General features: G+C 49.9%; 1 protein-coding gene across 1 annotated transcript in view; it reads left to right on the top strand.

The window, feature by feature from the left end:
- eys (eyes shut homolog) overlaps positions 1 to 18,517 on the top strand; it is a 190,205-nt gene that overhangs the window by 62,366 nt on the left and 109,322 nt on the right. Inside the window, 2 exon segments of the mRNA XM_062464477.1 lie at positions 12,302 to 12,423; positions 16,082 to 16,341. Coding sequence (XP_062320461.1) covers positions 12,302 to 12,423; positions 16,082 to 16,341 — 382 coding nt within the window.

Genomic DNA, 18,517 nt, shown 5'->3' with positions numbered 1-18,517 from the left:
AGCAGCAGAGCATCAGGGATGATTATATTTCAGCAGCAGAGCATCAGCGATGATTATATTTCAGCAGCAGAGCATTAGGGATGATTATATTTCAGTAGCAGAGCATCAGGGATGATTATATTTCAGCAGCAGAGCATCAGGGATGATTATATTTCAGCAGCAGAGCATCAGGGATGATTATATTTCAGTAGCAGAGCATCAGGGATGATTATATTTCAGTAGCAGAGCATCAGGGATGATTATATTTCAGCAGCAGAGCATCAGGGATGATTATATTTCAGTAGCAGAGCATCAGGGATGGTTATATTTCAGCAGCAGAGCATTAGGGATGATTTTATTTCAGTAGCAGAGCATCAGGGATGATTATATTTCAGCAGCAGAGCATCAGGGATGATTATATTTCAGCAGCAGAGCATCAGGGATGATTATATTTCAGTAGCAGAGCATCAGGGATGATTATATTTCAGCAGCAGAGCATCAGGGATGATTATATTTCAGTAGCAGAGCATCAGGGATGATTATATTTCAGCAGCAGAGCATCAGGGATGATTATATTTCAGCAGCAGAGCATCAGGGATGATTATATTTCAGTAGCAGAGCATCAGGGATGATTATATTTCAGCAGCAGAGCATCAGGGATGATTATATTTCAGTAGCAGAGCATCAGGGATGATTATATTTCAGCAGCAGAGCATCAGGGATGATTATATTTCAGCAGCAGAGCATCAGGGATGATTATCTTTCAGTAGCAGAGCATCAGGGATGATTATATTTCAGCAGCAGAGCATCAGGGATGATTATATTTCAGTAGCAGAGCATCAGGGATGTTTATATTTCAGCAGCAGAGCATCAGGGATGATTATATTTCAGCAGCAGAGCATCAGGGATGATTATATTTCAGCAGCAGAGCATCAGGGATGATTATCTTTCAGCAGCAGAGCATCAGGGATGATTATCTTTCAGCAGCAGAGCATCAGGGATGATTATATTTCAGCAGCAGAGCATCAGGGATGATTATCTTTCAGCAGCAGAGCATCAGGGATGATTATCTTTCAGCAGCAGAGCATCAGGGATGATTATATTTCAGCAGCAGAGCATCAGGGATGATTATATTTCAGCAGCAGAGCATCAGGGATGATTATATTTCAGTAGCAGAGCATCAGGGATGATTATATTTCAGCAGCAGAGCATCAGGGATGATTATATTTCAGTAGCAGAGCATCAGGGATGATTATATTTCAGCAGCAGAGCATCAGGGATGATTATATTTCAGCAGCAGAGCATCAGGGATGATTATCTTTCAGTAGCAGAGCATCAGGGATGATTATATTTCAGCAGCAGAGCATCAGGGATGATTATATTTCAGCAGCAGAGCATCAGGGATGATTATATTTCAGTAGCAGAGCATCAGGGATGATTATATTTCAGTAGCAGAGCATCAGGGATGATTATATTTCAGCAGCAGAGCATCAGGGATGATTATATTTCAGTAGCAGAGCATCAGGGATGGTTATATTTCAGCAGCAGAGCATCAGGGATGATTATATTTCAGCAGCAGAGCATCAGGGATGAATATATTTCAGCAGCAGAGCATCAGGGATGATTATCTTTCAGCAGCAGAGCATCAGGGATGATTATATTTCAGCAGCAGAGCATCAGGGATGATTATCTTTCAGCAGCAGAGCATCAGGGATGATTATCTTTCAGCAGCAGAGCATCAGGGATGATTATCTTTCAGCAGCAGAGCATCAGGGATGATTATATTTCAGCAGCAGAGCATCAGGGATGATTATATTTCAGCAGCAGAGCATCAGGGAGGAGGAAACATGGAAGCACATGATGCAGAATATACCATCACTGGTGCTTTAAGGACAAAGTAGGTCAAGAACAAGTGTGCCTGATGGCTTGGCTGTTGTCTTAGGTTGCACGAGGTTTTAATGTTTCACGTTTGATCTTAGATATTGGAGATGTGAATGCGATCAGTATATTTTGATGCATGAGTCATCGACCAGTGATAGGCTGAGTGGTGGTTGACATCTCACTCTACTGTTTTACAATTTAACACTGCTAATTCCCAGCACATGAATAACTTATAGAGACATTTGAGTCCTGATGTGATGTAGGAACACGGCCCAAGCCCAATGCCCTGAAATATGCCACCCATTTTTACTGGAGATTTAAGTATTTTGGCATAGCAGTTTCCCTGTATCATTGGTCTCTCTCTCTTTTGCCCTCTCTCTGTCTACCACCCCTCTCTCTTTCTCTCACTCTCTCACTCTCTCTTTCTCTCTCTCTCTCTCTCTCTCTCTCTCTCTCTCTCTCTCTCTCTCTCTCTCTCTCTCTCTCTCTCTCTCTCTCTCTCTCTCTCTCTCTCTCTCTCTCTCTCTCTCTCTCTCTCTCTCTCTGTGTCTTTCTCTCTGTGTCTCACTCTCACAATCCCTTTCTCTCCTCTCACTCACTTTCTCTCTCTGTCCTTTGGTCTCTATCCCTCCCTCCCTCTCGTTATCATGTAGTATAATCTCAGTTCATTTTGAGGTGTCCGTCCTGGGGCAGGCCTCATCATAGGGTGATGTGAAGGGCAGGCAACAGCAGGACGGCTCTGTGGGTGTGTGTGTGTGTGTGTTTACTGTGTGCTGCTGTGTGTTTGCGTTTCTGTGTGCTGCTGTGTGTTTGCGTTTCTGTGTGTTGCTAGGTGTGTAGGGGTGTGTGTTGCTAGGTGTGTAGGGGTGTGTGTTGCTAGGTGTGTAGGGGGTGTGTGTTGCTAGGTGTGTAGGGGTGTGTGTTGCTAGGTGTGTAGGGGTGTGTGTTGCTAGGTGTTAAACAGTGTAAAGACAGTCCTTCCCCAAGCTGGGAACCAGAGGATACACTTCACTTCAGAGCAGGAGGAGAAACATGAGGGACATGATGACATGTTAGATAGACCAGCTGTGAAGCATGTGGGTGGCAGTGGGAGGTTTGGGGCTGCTGCTGTCTGGCCTGTCTGGCTCGCTCTCACAGAATCCACTACCAATTCTTCATTGTATCAGACGGTGCTTGAGGGAAATGTGAGACCATCTGTCCAAAAGCTGAAGTGGATGTGGACAATGCAACATGACAATGACCCAAAACATTCCAGCAAATCCACCAAGGAATGTGTCAAAAGAAAGAAATGGGTGAGTTCTGGAATGGTGGAAAGTTCTGGAATGGCCAAGTCAAAGGCCGGGACTTAATCCTGGACTTAATCCTGTTGAAAGGCTGTGTGGTCATTTGGGCTGTGCATGCAAGATACACCTGAAACGCCTCACAGCTGATAACATTCTGCATGGAGTGGGAACACGTCGAGATTGGTAGAAAGCCAAAGGCAGGGGCACTACCAGGGGCCCACACTACCAGGGCCCACACTACCAGGGCCCACAGAACCAGGGCCCACAGAACCAGGGCCCCACACTACCAGGGCCCACACTACCAGGGCCCACAGAACCAGGGCCCCACACTACCAGGGTCCACACTACCAGGGCCCACAGAACCAGGGCCCACACTACCAGGGCCCACACTACCAGGGCCCACACTACCAGGGCCCACACTACCAGGGGTCCCACACTACCAGGGCCCACAGAACCAGGGCCCACACTACCAGGGCCCACACTACCAGGGCCCACACTACCAGGGTCCACACTACCAGGGCCCACAGAACCAGGGCCCACACTACCAGGGCCCACAACTACCAGGGCCCACAGAACCAGGGCCCACACTACCAGGGCCCACACTACCAGGGCCCACAGAACCAGGGCCCACACTACCAGGGCCCACACTACCAGGGCCCACAGAACCAGGGCCCACACTACCAGGGCCCACACTACCAGGGCCCACAGAACCAGGGCCCACACTACCAGGGTCCACACTACCAGGGCCCACAGAACCAGGGCCCACACTACCAGGGCCCACAGAACCAGGGCCCACACTACCAGGCATTAGGGCATATGGTCTAACATTTTTCCCAGTAGGAATTGGCCTCTTTGTTATGTTTTTGTTAAATAACTTATGTCTTGGTTAACACTTATGCAATTATGTCATCTGTATCTATAGATCTTGTTTAAAAAGATGATCAAATATTGATATGCACATATTTCATCAACTAAACATTTCATGGGGTGTCCAAATATTTTCACATGTAAATTAGTGTGTGAGTGAGTTTGTTCCTCTCCTTTTAACATAGTGTGTCAGTGAATGTGTGTGTGTCTCAGTGTGTGTGTGTGTGTGTGTGTGTGTATGTGGGGGGGGGTGTTTGTGTGTGTGTGTGTGGGGGGTGTGTGTGTTTGTGTGTGTGTGGTGGGGGGGGGGATGTTTGTGTGTGTGTCAGTGTGTGTGTGTGGGGGGGTATTTTGTGTGTCAGTGTGTTTGTTTTCATCTCATTATTCAAATAAGCGGCAGGTTCTGGAGCCTTTTCACAGTTGGTTTTCTAGGCTGTTTTTCACTTTCTCCTTCCTCTCTCCATCTCTCTGCTCTCTCTCTCTCCTCCCTCGCTCTCTCCCCTCTCTCCCCTCAGTCTCCCTCTCTCTCCTCACTCTCTCCTTCTCTCCTCCCTCTCTCTGTCCTCTCTCTCTCCCTCTCTCTGTCCTCTCTCTCCTCACTCTCTCTCTCTCTTCTCTCCTCCCTCTCTCTCCTCCTCTCTCTTTCCTTCTCTCCTCCCTCTCTCTCCTCTCCGTGTCCTCTCTCTCTTCCTCCCTCCCTCTTTCTGTGAACAAAGTATCCCACAGAGCTGAGTGTTATTGAGGAGAATTGCAGTCCCTGAAGGTGATTTAGCACCAAAAATGAGATTATATTCACCACAGCCAGAGGTGAGGAATCTAAGGCTCCTGGAGGCATCTAATTTATCACAAGATGGCTTTAGTTTTGTTTTTTTCTCTCCTCCTCTTCTGTTCTCCTCTTCTCTTTCCTCTAATATGAATAAACCCTGTCGCTGTTAAAGAATATATCAGAAAGAGTTGAATCGGTCTCCCTCCAATGTATGCTATACAGATTATCATGTTCCAGACAGCCAGCAGTCAGGACTTTTACTGAAAACCTTGACTGATTAGTGGAGGAACGCTATCCCAGATCCCCCTTGACCATGTGACCTGTCTTGTTCTGTATGCAAAAGAAACGTGAAATTAAACCTGTGCCGGGCAAAACTAATAGACAAACAAACCATTCATCTCTCTCGTCCATGATTAATTATCATAATGAAGATTTTAATGATGAACTGGAGGACATGCATCCCACAGACTAAATGAGGGGGGAGGTGGAGCGGCTGGAGGAGGAGAGGGTGGAGGAGGAGAGGGTGGAGGAGGAGAGGGTGGAGGAGGAGAGGGTGGAGGAGGAGAGGGTGGAGGAGGAGAGGGTGGAGGAGGAGGAGGAGACGAGCTAGGGGGCAGAAAAGAAAAAAGAATAACTTTAGGCTGTGAATTTCACCCAGATTTGGCTCAGGAGGTTTTTAAACATGCAAATGATTGTGGGGTTGTTCACATCCTCCCAAGATCTCCAGTCTCAACTCTCTGTTACAGCAAAGTGTTTTCCTGACAAAGATTTTGCATAACGCTTGTTGATGTTTGTTTTGTTTTGTTTTTTTTGGGGGGGGGGGATTTTTACAATCATTTAAAATCATTTGCATATAGAGGGGTAACATATGCGTGCCAAGGACCTAGCACCCTTTGGTGCTTTGAAGGCAAGCATGCGGATTTTCTAGGAGACTGGTGGGCGGGAGGAACACTGCATCTGTGGAGCAGAAAGCAGCACATTGTAAGACAAGCGTGACTTTTCCACAGCTTAAACACATTTTCACAGGAGAGGTCTGTGTCAGAGTGGGTGGTGTGCCAGAGATGTGTTTAAAACATTCACATGCATATCATTAACCACAGTGAAAAGGGGGGGGGGGGTGGAGGGGGGTGGAGGGGGGGGGTGGAGGGGGGGGGGGGGGTGGAGGGGAGGAGAGGAGGAGGAGCAGCGAGCAGGAGACTGATGTGGCCCCTTATGCACATGACACATCACATGTTATACATGTTGGTGGATTGCTGGAACAATGAATATGATGAGAGAGTTATATAAATGCCACAACCTTATTACACCTGATGGATACTCTATGAAACACTATATTGTTGGAAATAGTAACGTAATAAGGTAGTGTTGTATGGTAGTTTTATATTGTAGTGTTATAAGGTAGTTTTGCATTTGAGTTTTCAAACATATACAATTACTATTACCATACAAAACTACCATATACATACAATATAATACTTATATGAAATGGTAGTTTAATATGGTAGTGTTATTTAGTAATATTGCAGGGTAATATTACATTGGAATATTTTATGGTAGAAGTGTATACCAGGATCACATGGTCTTATGTCGTGCTGCTATATGATAGTGTTGTATGGTAGTGTTGTATGGTAGTGTTGTATGGTGGTGTTGTATGGTGGTGTTGTATGATAGTGTTGTATGATAGTGTTGTATGGTGGTGTTGTATGGTAGTGTTGTATGATAGTGTTGTATGATAGTGTTGTATGGTAGTGTTGTATGATAGTGTTGTATGATGGTGTTGTATGGTGGTGTTGTATGGTGGTGTTTTATGGTGGTGTTGTATGGTAGTGTTGTATGGTAGTGTTGTATGATAGTGTTGTGTGATAGTGTTGTATGATAGTGTTGTATGGTAGTGTTGTATGATAGTGTTGTATGATAGTGTTGTATGGTAGTGTTGTATGGTAGTGTTGTATGATAGTGTTGTATGGTAGTGTTGTATGATAGTGTTGTATGGTAGTGTTGTATGGTAGTGTTGTATGGTAGTGTTGTATGGTAGTGTTGTATGATAGTGTTGTATGGTAGTGTTGTATGGTAGTGTTGTATGGTAGTGTTGTATGGTAGTGTTGTATGATAGTGTTGTATGGTAGTGTTGTATGGTAGTGTTGTATGGTAGTGTTGTATGATAGTGTTGTATGGTAGTGTTGTATGGTAGTGTTGTATGATGGTGTTGTATGGTGGTGTTGTATGGTGGTGTTTTATGGTGGTGTTGTATGATGGTGTTGTATGATGGTGTTGTATGGTGGTGTTGTATGATAGTGTTGTATGATGGTGTTGTATGGTGGTGTTGTATGGTAGTGTTGTATGGTAGTGTTGTATGGTAGTGTTGTATGGTAGTGTTGTATGGTAGTGTTGTATGGTAGTGTTGTATGGTAGTGTTGTATGCTAGTGTTGTATGGTAGTGTTGTATGGTAGTGTATGATAGTGTTGTATGATAGTGTTGTATGGTAGTGTTGTATGATAGTGTTGTATGGTAGTGTTGTATGATAGTTTTGTATGATGGTGTTGTATGATGGTGTTGTATGGTAGTGTTGTATGATAGTGTTGTATGATGGTGTTGCATGATGGTGTTGTATGATAGTGTTGTATGATGGTGTTGTATGGTGGTGTTGTATGGTAGTGTTGTATGATAGTGTTGTATGATAGTGTTGTATGGTAGTGTTGTATGGTAGTGTTGTATGGTATTGTTGTATGATAGTGTTGTATGATAGTGTTGTATGATAGTGTTGTATGATAGTGTTGTATGATAGTGTTGTATGATAGTGTTGTATGGTAATGTTGTATGATTGTGTTGTATGGTAGTGTTGTATGATAGTGTTGTATGATAGTGTTGTAGGGTAGTGTTGTATGATAGTGTTGTATGGTAGTGTTGTATAATAGTGTTGTATGATAGTGTTGTATGGTAGTGTTGTATGGTAGTGTTGTATGATAGTGTTGTATGATAGTGTTATAGTGTTGTATGGTAGTGTTGTATAATAGTGTTGTATGGTAGTGTTGTATGGTAGTGTTGTATGGTAGTGTTGTATGATAGTGTTATAGTGTTGTATGGTAGTGTTGTATGATAATGTTATAGTGTTGTATGGTAGTGTTGTATGGCAATAGCATAGGTAGTGTTATTTGGTTGTAATTGGGTGTGCTTTGCCTTCGGCAAGGGCACAACCTTTGTTCTCTCACATATATATTATTGGGTGTGCTCAAGCCTTCGGCGAGAGCACAACCTTTGTTCTCTCACATATATTACTATTACCATACAAAACTACCATATACATACAATATAATACTTATATGAAATGGTAGTTTAATATGGTAGTGTTATTTAGTAATATTGCAGGGTAATATTACATTGGAATATTTTATGGTAGAAGTGTATACCAGGATCACATGGTCGTATGTCGTGCTGCTATATGATAGTGTTGTATGGTAGTGTTGTATGGTAGTGTTGTATGGTAGTGTTGTATAATAGTGTTGTATGGTAATGTTGTATGATTGTGTTGTATGGTAGTGTTGTATGATAGTGTTGTATGGTAGTGTTGTAGGGTAGTGTTGTATGGTGGTGTTGTATGGTAGTGTTGTATGATAGTATTGTATGGTAGTGTTGTATGATAGTGTTGTATGATAGTGTTGTATAATAGTGTTGTATGATAGTGTTGTATGGTAGTGTTGTATGGTAGTGTTGTATAATAGTGTTGTATGATAGTGTTGTATGGTAGTGTTGTATGGTAGTGTTGTATGATAGTGTTATAGTGTTGTATGGTAGTGTTGTATAATAGTGTTGTATGGTAGTGTTGTATGGTAGTGTTGTATGGTAGTGTTGTATGATAGTGTTATAGTGTTGTATGGTAGTGTTGTATGATAATGTTATAGTGTTGTATGGTAGTGTTGTATGGCAATAGCATAGGTAGTGTTATTTGGTTGTAATTGGGTGTGCTTTGCCTTCGGCGAGAGCACAACCTTTGTTCTCTCACATAAATTACTATTACCATACAAAACTACCATATATATTTATTTATTTATTGTTTATTTTCGCCCCCCTAAAACTCAGTCAATATTTGGCCTACATACACAACGGCGGTGTCAAAAGGTTCGTCTTGGTAGCGATTGCGTTGCTTCTATTGGAATTTACGTTCCGTTGCATGGTTTGGGCTTAAGTTAAGTTTTTGTGGCAAAAAGTGAAGCTAACGGTGGCTAATTTGCTAGCCACAGTCACTGACGTTACTAACGTCACTACGTCACTAACGTCACGAAAACACGCGTGACTACCTGTAGCAGAACATTCGTTTCGCATCTGTTAACTTGGGGGATAGCTAGGCTAACTATAGCTTTACTGCAAGGCAGCTGCAGGAACGCCACAAGCAAAGAGGCCAGGGTGATAACTATTTACTCCTTTTACTTTGTGATATGACACACAATTGTGATGTGTAATGTACAATATTAGCTGATATTATTAAGGAAGTAAGCCCACATCTACTTTCGGAAACGGTAGTCTACTATTTCACTGAAATATTAGCATCATGACATTAGCCTCTGTTGCCCGGGCAACACATACTACAGTGGTCTATGATGTATCTGTTTACACTCGTTAAAATAAACATTCCTCACATATACATTTTCGTTGTAGGATTTATTATGACATTAGATTACAAGTAAACGATTTGTGGGTGAAATTATCATTACCTGTGGTTTCAATCCAGTGTATCACTGCAACGCTGTAGCCTACGCGAGACACACGACAAAAACATCTAACATACATAGCTGTTTAGGAAGTCAAACGGCGACAGAACATGTTCGGCACTCCACTTACTTAAATCAAAAGTCTATCTAACTACTAAACTGAACTTCATTGCTACAGCCTAAACTTTGTCAATCTGTTCATGAAAATAATAAATTTCATCTTAAACCGTACAACGGAACGTTTAATCAAATTCAACCAACGCAATCGCTACCGAGACGAACACAGCAGTAGTCTAGTACTGTACCGTAGTAGTAGAATTTACCGGGGCAGCTTCTCCACACAGGGCTATATCGCATTTTGCGTTGTTACTGACAATGGTCGCTACCAGTGAGCTTTTTATGAATGAGCGATTTTCCACTAAATAAATGTCAAGCTTATTTACGTTTTTGGGGGCATATTTTCAGTTAGCAGATGGTACTGTTTGAATCGCGATTCCATCTTCTACTGCCGGGTAACGTCGTAGAATAATCTTCAAAGGGGGTTCTTTATTAATGAATGAATGCAATGAGTAGGCTAAATGCATGAAAATATCACGAGAAGGGAAAAACTTAAAAGGACGTTTAAGTCATAGAGATTAGGTCAATTTGTACACCGGTCTGCCAAATTTATTCGTTTTGATTCAACGTTGAGGCTGCCTCTTGCAGGGGAAATGAGAAGACATCCATTTCATTTTACACTTCACTCGTATTTTCAGTTGTAAATGAGCAGCAAAAAAAAATGCTTTTAAATCTATGTAATCTTTATAAATAATAAGTATGCATTTTTATATAAAATACAGAAATATCAGTTGTAAAAATGTAATTAAAAAACGGACCCCTGTCCAACCGACGCAAGCAAGCACACCCTACAATTTCCCCAGAAATTGTACCCTCTCTAGTTATATAATAGTATTTGTTGCTCTTTGAGTGAAAGGCACATTACAAATAAAATCAATCATAATGATAATCATTATAATGAATAATTACAACTAAAGAGGTACAATTTCTCGGGAAATTGTGGGGTGTACTTTTTGTACGCCCTTCGACTGGTAGGCTCCTGCGATTCCCACACTGCAGAAGTCTAGTAGTTAACATTTTGACACCGACATTGTCTATGTAGTCAAAATATTGAGGGATCCTTAGGGGTGGGAAAATAATAAATATCAATCATAAATATTTATATGTGAGAGAACAATGGTTTGTGCTGGCCAAAGGCAAGCACACCCCAATAATTGTTATTATTATTTAGTAGTGTTGCGTGGCGGTGTTGTAGTGTTCCAGTGTGGTGCTGTGGTGTCACTGTGGTATCCCATGGTAACCTGGTCCCCGTGTGTGTTCCAGAGGTACCGCTGTGTGTGTCTCTGTGGTATCCCATGGTAACCTGGTCCCCGTGTGTGTTCCAGAGGTACCGCTGTGTGTGTCTCTGTGGTATCCCATGGTAACCTGGTCCCCGTGTGTGTTCCAGAGGTACCGCTGTGTGTGTCTCTGTGGTATCCCATGGTAACCTGGTCCCCGTGTGTGTTCCAGAGGTACCGCTGTGTGTGTCTCTGTGGTATCCCATGGTAACCTGGTCCCCGTGTGTGTTCCAGAGGTACCGCTGTGTGTGTCTCTGTGGTATCCCATGGTAACCTGGTCCCCGTGTGTGTTCCAGAGGTACCGCTGTGTGTGTCTCTGTGGTATCCCATGGTAACCTGGTCCCCGTGTGTGTTCCAGAGGTACCGCTGTGTGTGTCTCTGTGGTATCCCATGGTAACCTGGTCCCCGTGTGTGTTCCAGAGGTACCGCTGTGTGTGTCTCTGTGGTATCCCATGGTAACCTGGTCCCCGTGTGTGTTCCAGAGGTACCGCTGTGTGTGTCTCTGTGGTATCCCATGGTAACCTGGTCCCCGTGTGTGTTCCAGAGGTACCGCTGTGTGTGTCTCTGTGGTATCCCATGGTAACCTGGTCCCCGTGTGTGTTCCAGAGGTACCGCTGTGTGTGTCTCTGTGGTATCCCATGGTAACCTGGTCCCCGTGTGTGTTCCAGAGGTACCGCTGTGTGTGTGTCTCTGTGGTATCCCATGGTAACCTGGTCCCCGTGTGTGTTCCAGAGGTACCGCTGTGTGTGTCTCTGTGGTATCCCATGGTAACCTGGTCCCCGTGTGTGTTCCAGAGGTACCGCTGTGTGTGTCTCTGTGGTATCCCATGGTAACCTGGTCCCCGTGTGTGTTCCAGAGGTACCGCTGTGTGTGTCTCTGTGGTATCCCATGGTAACCTGGTCCCCGTGTGTGTTCCAGAGGTACCGCTGTGTGTGTGTCTCTGTGGTATCCCATGGTAACCTGGTCCCCGTGTGTGTTCCAGAGGTACCGCTGTGTGTGTCTCTGTGGTATCCCATGGTAACCTGGTCCCCGTGTGTGTTCCAGAGGTACCGCTGTGTGTGTGTCTCTGTGGTATCCCATGGTAACCTGGTCCCCGTGTGTGTTCCAGAGGTACCGCTGTGTGTGTCTCTGTGGTATCCCATGGTAACCTGGTCCCCGTGTGTGTTCCAGAGGTACCGCTGTGTGTGTGTCTCTGTGGTATCCCATGGTAACCTGGTCCCCGTGTGTGTTCCAGAGGTACCGCTGTGTGTGTGTCTCTGTGGTATCCCATGGTAACCTGGTCCCCGTGTGTGTTCCAGAGGTACCGCTGTGTGTGTCTCTGTGGTATCCCATGGTAACCTGGTCCCCGTGTGTGTTCCAGAGGTACCGCTGTGTGTGTGTCTCTGTGGTATCCCATGGTAACCTGGTCCCCGTGTGTGTTCCAGAGGTACCGCTGTGTGTGTCTCCCAGGGTGGGAGGGGGAGTTCTGCCACGTGGAGACTGACGAGTGCTCCGCCCTGCCCTGCCTGAACAACGCCACCTGCATCGACCTCCTCCATGGATACAAGTAGGAGCTGGATTCCACCAGAGGGAGGGGGGGGGTGCCTAAGGGTGTGTGGGGGTGCGTGTGTGTGTGGGGGTGCGTGTGTGTGGGTGCGTGTGTGTGGGTGCGTATGTGTGTGGGGGTGCGTATGTGTGTGGGGGTGCATGTGTGTGGGTGCGTGTGTGTGTGGGGTGCTGAAGGGTGTGTGTGTGGGTGCGTGTGTTTGTGGGGGTGCATGTGTGTGTGTGTGCGTATGCGTGTGGGGGTGCGTGTGTGTGTGTGTGTGTGGGGGTGCGTGTGTGTGTGGGGGTGCGTGTGTGTGTGGGTGCGTGTGTGTGTGTGTGGGGGTGCGTGTGTGTGTGTGGGTGCGTGTGTGGGGGTGCGTGTGTGTGGGTGCGTGTGTGTGGGTGCGTATGTGTGTGGGGGTGCGTATGTGTGTGGGTGCGTGTGTGTGTGGGGTGCTGAAGGGTGTGTGTGTGGGTGCGTGTGTTTGTGGGGGTGCATGTGTGTGTGTGTGTGTGAGTGCGTGTGGGGGTGCGTGTGTGTGTGTGGGGGTGCGTGTGGGGGTGCGTGTGTGTGTGGGGGTGCGTGTGTGTGTGGGTGCGTGTGTGTGTGTGTGGGGGTGCGTGTGTGTGTGTGGGTGCGTGTGTGTGTGGGGGTGCGTGTGTGTGTGGGTGCGTGTGTGTGTGTGTGGGGGTGCGTGTGTGTGTGGGGGTGCGTGTGTGTGGGTGCGTGTGTGTGGGTGCGTATGTGTGTGGGGGTGCGCATGTGTGTGGGGGTGCATGTGTGTGGGTGCGTGTGTGTGTGGGGTGCTGAAGGGTGTGTGTGTGGGTGCGTGTGTTTGTGGGGGTGCATGTGTGTGTGTGTGTGAGTGCGTGTGGGGGTGCGTGTGTGTGTGTGGGGGTGCGCGTGGGGGTGCGTGTGTGTGGGGGTGCGTGTGTGTGTGGGTGCGTGTGTGTGTGTGTGGGGGTGCGTGTGTGTGTGTGGGTGCGTGTGTGGGGGTGGGGGTGCGTGTGTGTGTGTGGGTGCGTATGTGTGTGGGGGTGCGTATGTGTGTGGGGGTGCATGTGTGTGGGTGCGTGTGTGTGTGGGGGTGCGTGTGTGTGGGTGCGTGTGTGTGTGGGGGTGCGTGTGTGTGTGCGTGTGTGTGTGTGGGGGTGCGTGTGTGTGTGGGGGTGCGTGTGTGTGTGGGGGTGCGTGTGTGTGTGGGGGTGCGTGTGTGTGTGGGGGTGCGTGTGTGTGTGGGGGTGCGTGTGTGTGTGGGGGTGCGTGTGAGTGGGTGCGTGTGTGGGTGCGTGCGTGGGTGCGTGCGTGTGTGTGTGGGGGTGCGTGTGTGTGTGGGGGTGCGTGTGAGTGGGTGCGTGTGTGGGTGCGTGCGTGGGTGCGTGCGTGTGTGTGTGGGGGTGCGTGTGTGTGTGGGGGTGCGTGTGTGTGTGGGGGTGCGTGTGTGTGTGGGGGTGCGTGTGTGTGGGTGCGTGTGTGTGGGTGCGTGTGTGTGGGTGCGTGCGTGTGTGTGTGCGTGTGTGTGTGTGTGGGGGTGCGTGTGTGTGTGCGTGTGTGTGTGTGGGGGTGCGTGTGTGTGTGGGGGTGCGTGTGTGTGTGGGGGTGCGTGTGTGTGTGGGGGTGCGTGTGAGTGGGTGCGTGTGTGGGTGCGTGCGTGGGTGCGTGCGTGTGTGTGTGGGTGCGTGTGTGTGTGGGGGTGCGTGTGTGTGTGGGGGTGCGTGTGTGTGTGGGGGTGCGTGTGTGTGTGGGGGTGCGTGTGTGTGTGGGGGTGCGTGTGAGTGGGTGCGTGTGTGGGTGCGTGCGTGTGTGTGTGGGTGCGTGTGTGTGTGGGGGTGCGTGTGTGTGTGGGGGTGCGTGTGTGTGTGGGGGTGCGTGTGTGTGTGGGGGTGCGTGTGTGTGTGGGGGTGCGTGTGAGTGGGTGCGTGTGTGGGTGCGTGCGTGGGTGCGTGCGTGTGTGTGTGGGGGTGCGTGTGTGTGTGGGGGTGCGTGTGTGTGTGGGGGTGCGTGTGTGTGTGGGGGTGCGTGTGTGGGGGTGCGTGTGTGTGGGTGCGTGCGTGTGTGTGTGCGTGTGTGTGTGTGTGGGGGTGCGTGTGTGTGTGCGTGTGTGTGTGTGGGGGTGCGTGTGTGTGTGGGGGTGCGTGTGTGTGTGGGGGTGCGTGTGTGTGTGGGGGTGCGTGTGAGTGGGTGCGTGTGTGGGTGCGTGCGTGGGTGTGTGCGTGTGTGTGTGGGTGCGTGTGTGTGTGGGGGTGCCTGTGTGTGTGGGGGTGCGTGTGTGTGTGGGGGTGCGTGTGTGTGTGGGGGTGCGTGTGTGTGTGGGGGTGCGTGTGTGTGTGGGGGTGCGTGCGTGTGTGGGGGTGCGTGTGTGTGTGGGGGTGCGTGTGTGTGTGGGGGTGCGTGTGTGTGTGGGGGTGCGTGTGTGTGTGGGGGTGCGTGTGAGTGGGTGCGTGTGTGGGTGCGTGCGTGGGTGCGTGCGTGTGTGTGTGGGGGTGCGTGTGTGTGTGGGGGTGCGTGTGAGTGGGTGCGTGTGTGGGTGCGTGCGTGGGTGCGTGCGTGTGTGTGAGTGGGTGCGTGTGTGTGTGGGGGTGCGTGTGTGTGTGGGGGTGCGTGTGAGTGGGTGCGTGTGTGTGTGGGGGTGCGTGTGTGTGGGTGCGTGTGTGGGTGCGTGCGTGCGTGTGGGTGCGTGTGTGTGTGGGTGCGTGCGTGTGTGTGTGTGGGTGCGTGCGTGCGTGTGGGTGCGTGTGTGTGTGGGTGCGTGCGTGTGTGTGTGGGGGTGCGTGTGTGGGTGGGGGTGCGTGTGAGTGGGTGCGTGTGTGTGTGGGGGTGCGTGTGTGTGGGTGCGTGTGTGGGTGCGTGCGTGCGTGTGGGTGCGTGTGTGTGTGGGTGCGTGCGTGTGTGTGTGGGGGTGCGTGTGTGGGTGCGTGCGTGTGTGTGGGTGCGTGCGTGTGTGTGGGTGCGTGCGTGTGTGTGGGTGCGTGCGTGTGTGTGGGTGCGTGCGTGTGTGGGGGTGCGTGCGTGTGTGTGGGTGCGTGCGTGCGTGTGTGTGGGTGCGTGCGTGTGTGGGGGTGCGTGCGTGTGTGGGGGTGCGTGCGTGTGTGGGGGTGCGTGCGTGTGTGGGGGTGCGTGCGTGTGTGGGGGTGCGTGCGTGTGTGGGGGTGCGTGCGTGTGTGGGGGTGCGTGTGGGTGCGTGTGTGGGTGCGTGCGTGTGTGGGGTGCTGAAGGTGAACCCACCCGACCATGCGTACATTTATTTAATTCCTCGTCTGAGGTTTAACCCTGCGTGTCCCAGAGTCGGCTGTGTACAGTGCCCTGCTGCTTGGTCCGGTGGTACATTAACCCCGCTCACTCCTTGCCCCGCTCACCCCCGATCACCCCTCCCCCAATCACCCCTCCCCCGCTCACTCCCTCCCCCGCTCAACCCCTCCCCCAATCACCCCTCCCCCGCTCCCCCCCTCCCCCAATCACCCCTCTCCCGCTCCCCCAATCACCCCTCCCCCGCTCACCCCCTCCCCCAATCACCCCTCCCCTGCTCACCCCCTCCCCCAATCACCCCTCCCCCGCTCACTCCCTATGAAGTGTGGCCCCGCCCCCAGGTGTGTCTGAGCTGTGGCCCCACCCCCAGGTGTGTCTGAGTTGTGGCTCCGCCCCCAGCTGTGTGTCTGAGCTCTAACTCCTCCCCCAGGTGTGTGTGTCCAGTGGGCTGGACGGGTGAGGACTGCGGTGAGGACGTGGAGGAGTGCGCCTCGGGGCCGTGTCTGAACGGGGCCCTGTGCGTGGAGTCACCGGAGCCAGGGCTGTTCTCCTGCAGCTGTCCTCCCCTCTACACGGGCCCCCGCTGCGCCCAGCCCCTGGACCCCTGCCACCCGCGCCTCCAGCCCTGCCTGCACGGCTCCACCTGCCAGGCGCACCCCGACGGGCACGCCTCCTGCAGCTGTCCTGCTGGTGAGACCCACACACACACGTATGCTAGGGGTGTTACGGTACATGTATTCGTACTGAACCATGATCTCCAGTCAGTCACAGGCATTTCTACTTTTTGGAAAAGGATTATGAGATCGATCAGATGAAATGAACAAAAACGCTGCACAATTTTCCCATCGGCCCCTACTGTGGTGCCGGGAGTTAGAAACATGCTCACGGCAAGCTGGCTAGAGCGATGTATTACAGTGGCCCCCATCGGACATAACATCAAATAACTCTAAAGTCCCAAATGGAAAATGTTGGCTCTTCTCACAGTCATGTAGACAAGACCTTGGTGAACAGATTGACAGTCTCACGCACACACACACGCATGCACACACACACACACACACACACACACACAGCCCTGTCTGGACACAGACAGACAGCCCTCTTCCTCTCCTTCCTTCCTCAGGCCATTCTGAGAGCCAGCACGCGATTATCTATAAAAGAGATACATTTTCTATGTATCTCTTTTGATTTCCTTTCCAGTAACGTAAGAACAGGATGGTGCCCCGGTGCAGAAGGCAAATCCATCTAATCTCCAATGCACTTCTTTCTGTCTGTTACCTCATTTCTCCAAGCCCAGTAACAAGCGGGCAGACCCCAGATGATGGAGGAGGAAAGGAGAGGGGGGTTTCAGACAGCCGTAGGGAAGGAAGGGGTCATTAGCTGTGGTCATTAGGGGCCCAGTCAGTGTAACACAGGTAATGGTGCTTCCTGCCTGGGGGTCACCGGGGCTGCAGGCCACCACACAGCCACGCCTGGTGGAACTGGGGTATGCTGCTAGGGAGGGCGTGTGTGTGTGTGTGTGTGTGTGTGTGTGTGTGTGAGTGTGTGTGTGAGTGTTTCCAGCAGGTGTGCTAAACCTCAGCAGCTGTATTTGTTCCTAAATGTCCCCGTCTGGGACTGCAGCGCAGTAGCTCCGCTTTGATCGACCTGTGGAGCCTCTCTGTATCTGTCTCTCACTGTCTCTCTTCCTCTCTCTCTCACCCTCTCTCTCTTTCTGTGTCTATCTCTGTCTTTCTCTCTCCTCCTATCCCGCTCCATCTCTCCATCCCAGTCTGTCTCCTGCCTCCCTCTTGGCCACCTCTGATTCTTCCTCTTCGCTGAAATAAATCCTGCTCCTTCTGCCACAACACAAGTTCTGACTATTTCATAAAATGATGTCCAGAAGGACCCAGCAGAGGAGGACGCAGACATATCTGATTACTGTCAGCCTTGGAGCCGCTCCTCCAGCCAAGCAATGGCTTCCTCCACGCCTCACCCCCCCAGCCTGCTCCCCGTTCCCTCAGCCATGTACCACGCCTCACCCCCCCAGCCTGCTCCCCGTTCCCTCAGCCATGTACCACGCCTCACCCCCCCAGCCTGCTCCCTGTTCCCTCAGCCATGTACCACGCCTCACCCCCCCAGCCTGCTCCCCGTTCCCTCAGCCATGTACCACGCCTCACCCCCCCAGCCTGCTCCCCGTTCCCTCAGCCATGTACCACGCCTTACCCCCCCAGCCTGCTCCCCGTTCTCTCAGCCATGTACGGGGAGTGGAGAACAGATCTTATCGAGTCACCGGGCAATCGCGATTCCCTTTGCAGTTTTTTTGTGGTATTTTTGTCAGCTGGAAGCCGACGCCACGACGACCTGATTTCTGAAGAGAGTTTTGATGTGTGTTGGATAACGCGAGCCTCGTTTTCACCTCGCGCTCCGGGACCCCTGCAGGCGCAGGTATTCTCGCGGGGAGAGGGTCGGACTGAGTGCTGCTTTTGTTCTCCGTACAGGGCGGACGTGCTTGAAGCCTCCCATGGATCCGCGCTGGCAGAGTGCTTTAGACAGGAGAAGAAAAATAGAAAACGTGACAGACCTCCTGACCTTTTGGACTGTTATAATAACTCTGTGAATGTGTGTTGTCACACCTCGGCTGCCATGACGATATTAGTGATTAGAGACTCTTGAACTTCCACAATTCCTTTTCTTCCAAGAGTTGTTCAGGTCGGAATGCGAGAGGCTAATTGCTGGTTGCGGTGCCGAGGAACTGATTAAAGGAGAAGGCTGTGAAATGTATAAATAGTGCAGAACCCCGCTACCGGAGGAGAACCGCCACGAGAATCTCCTGCTGAATACATTAAGGTGAATCTGTGTGGGTACAGCTGATTCCTCTCCCCTA

Source organism: Osmerus eperlanus, chromosome 6, assembly GCF_963692335.1.
Source record: "Osmerus eperlanus chromosome 6, fOsmEpe2.1, whole genome shotgun sequence".
In the NCBI taxonomy this organism is placed as follows: Eukaryota; Metazoa; Chordata; class Actinopteri; order Osmeriformes; family Osmeridae; genus Osmerus; species Osmerus eperlanus.
The sequence above is the reverse complement of the archived record's forward strand: the minus strand, read 5'-3'. Positions and strand labels throughout refer to the sequence as shown.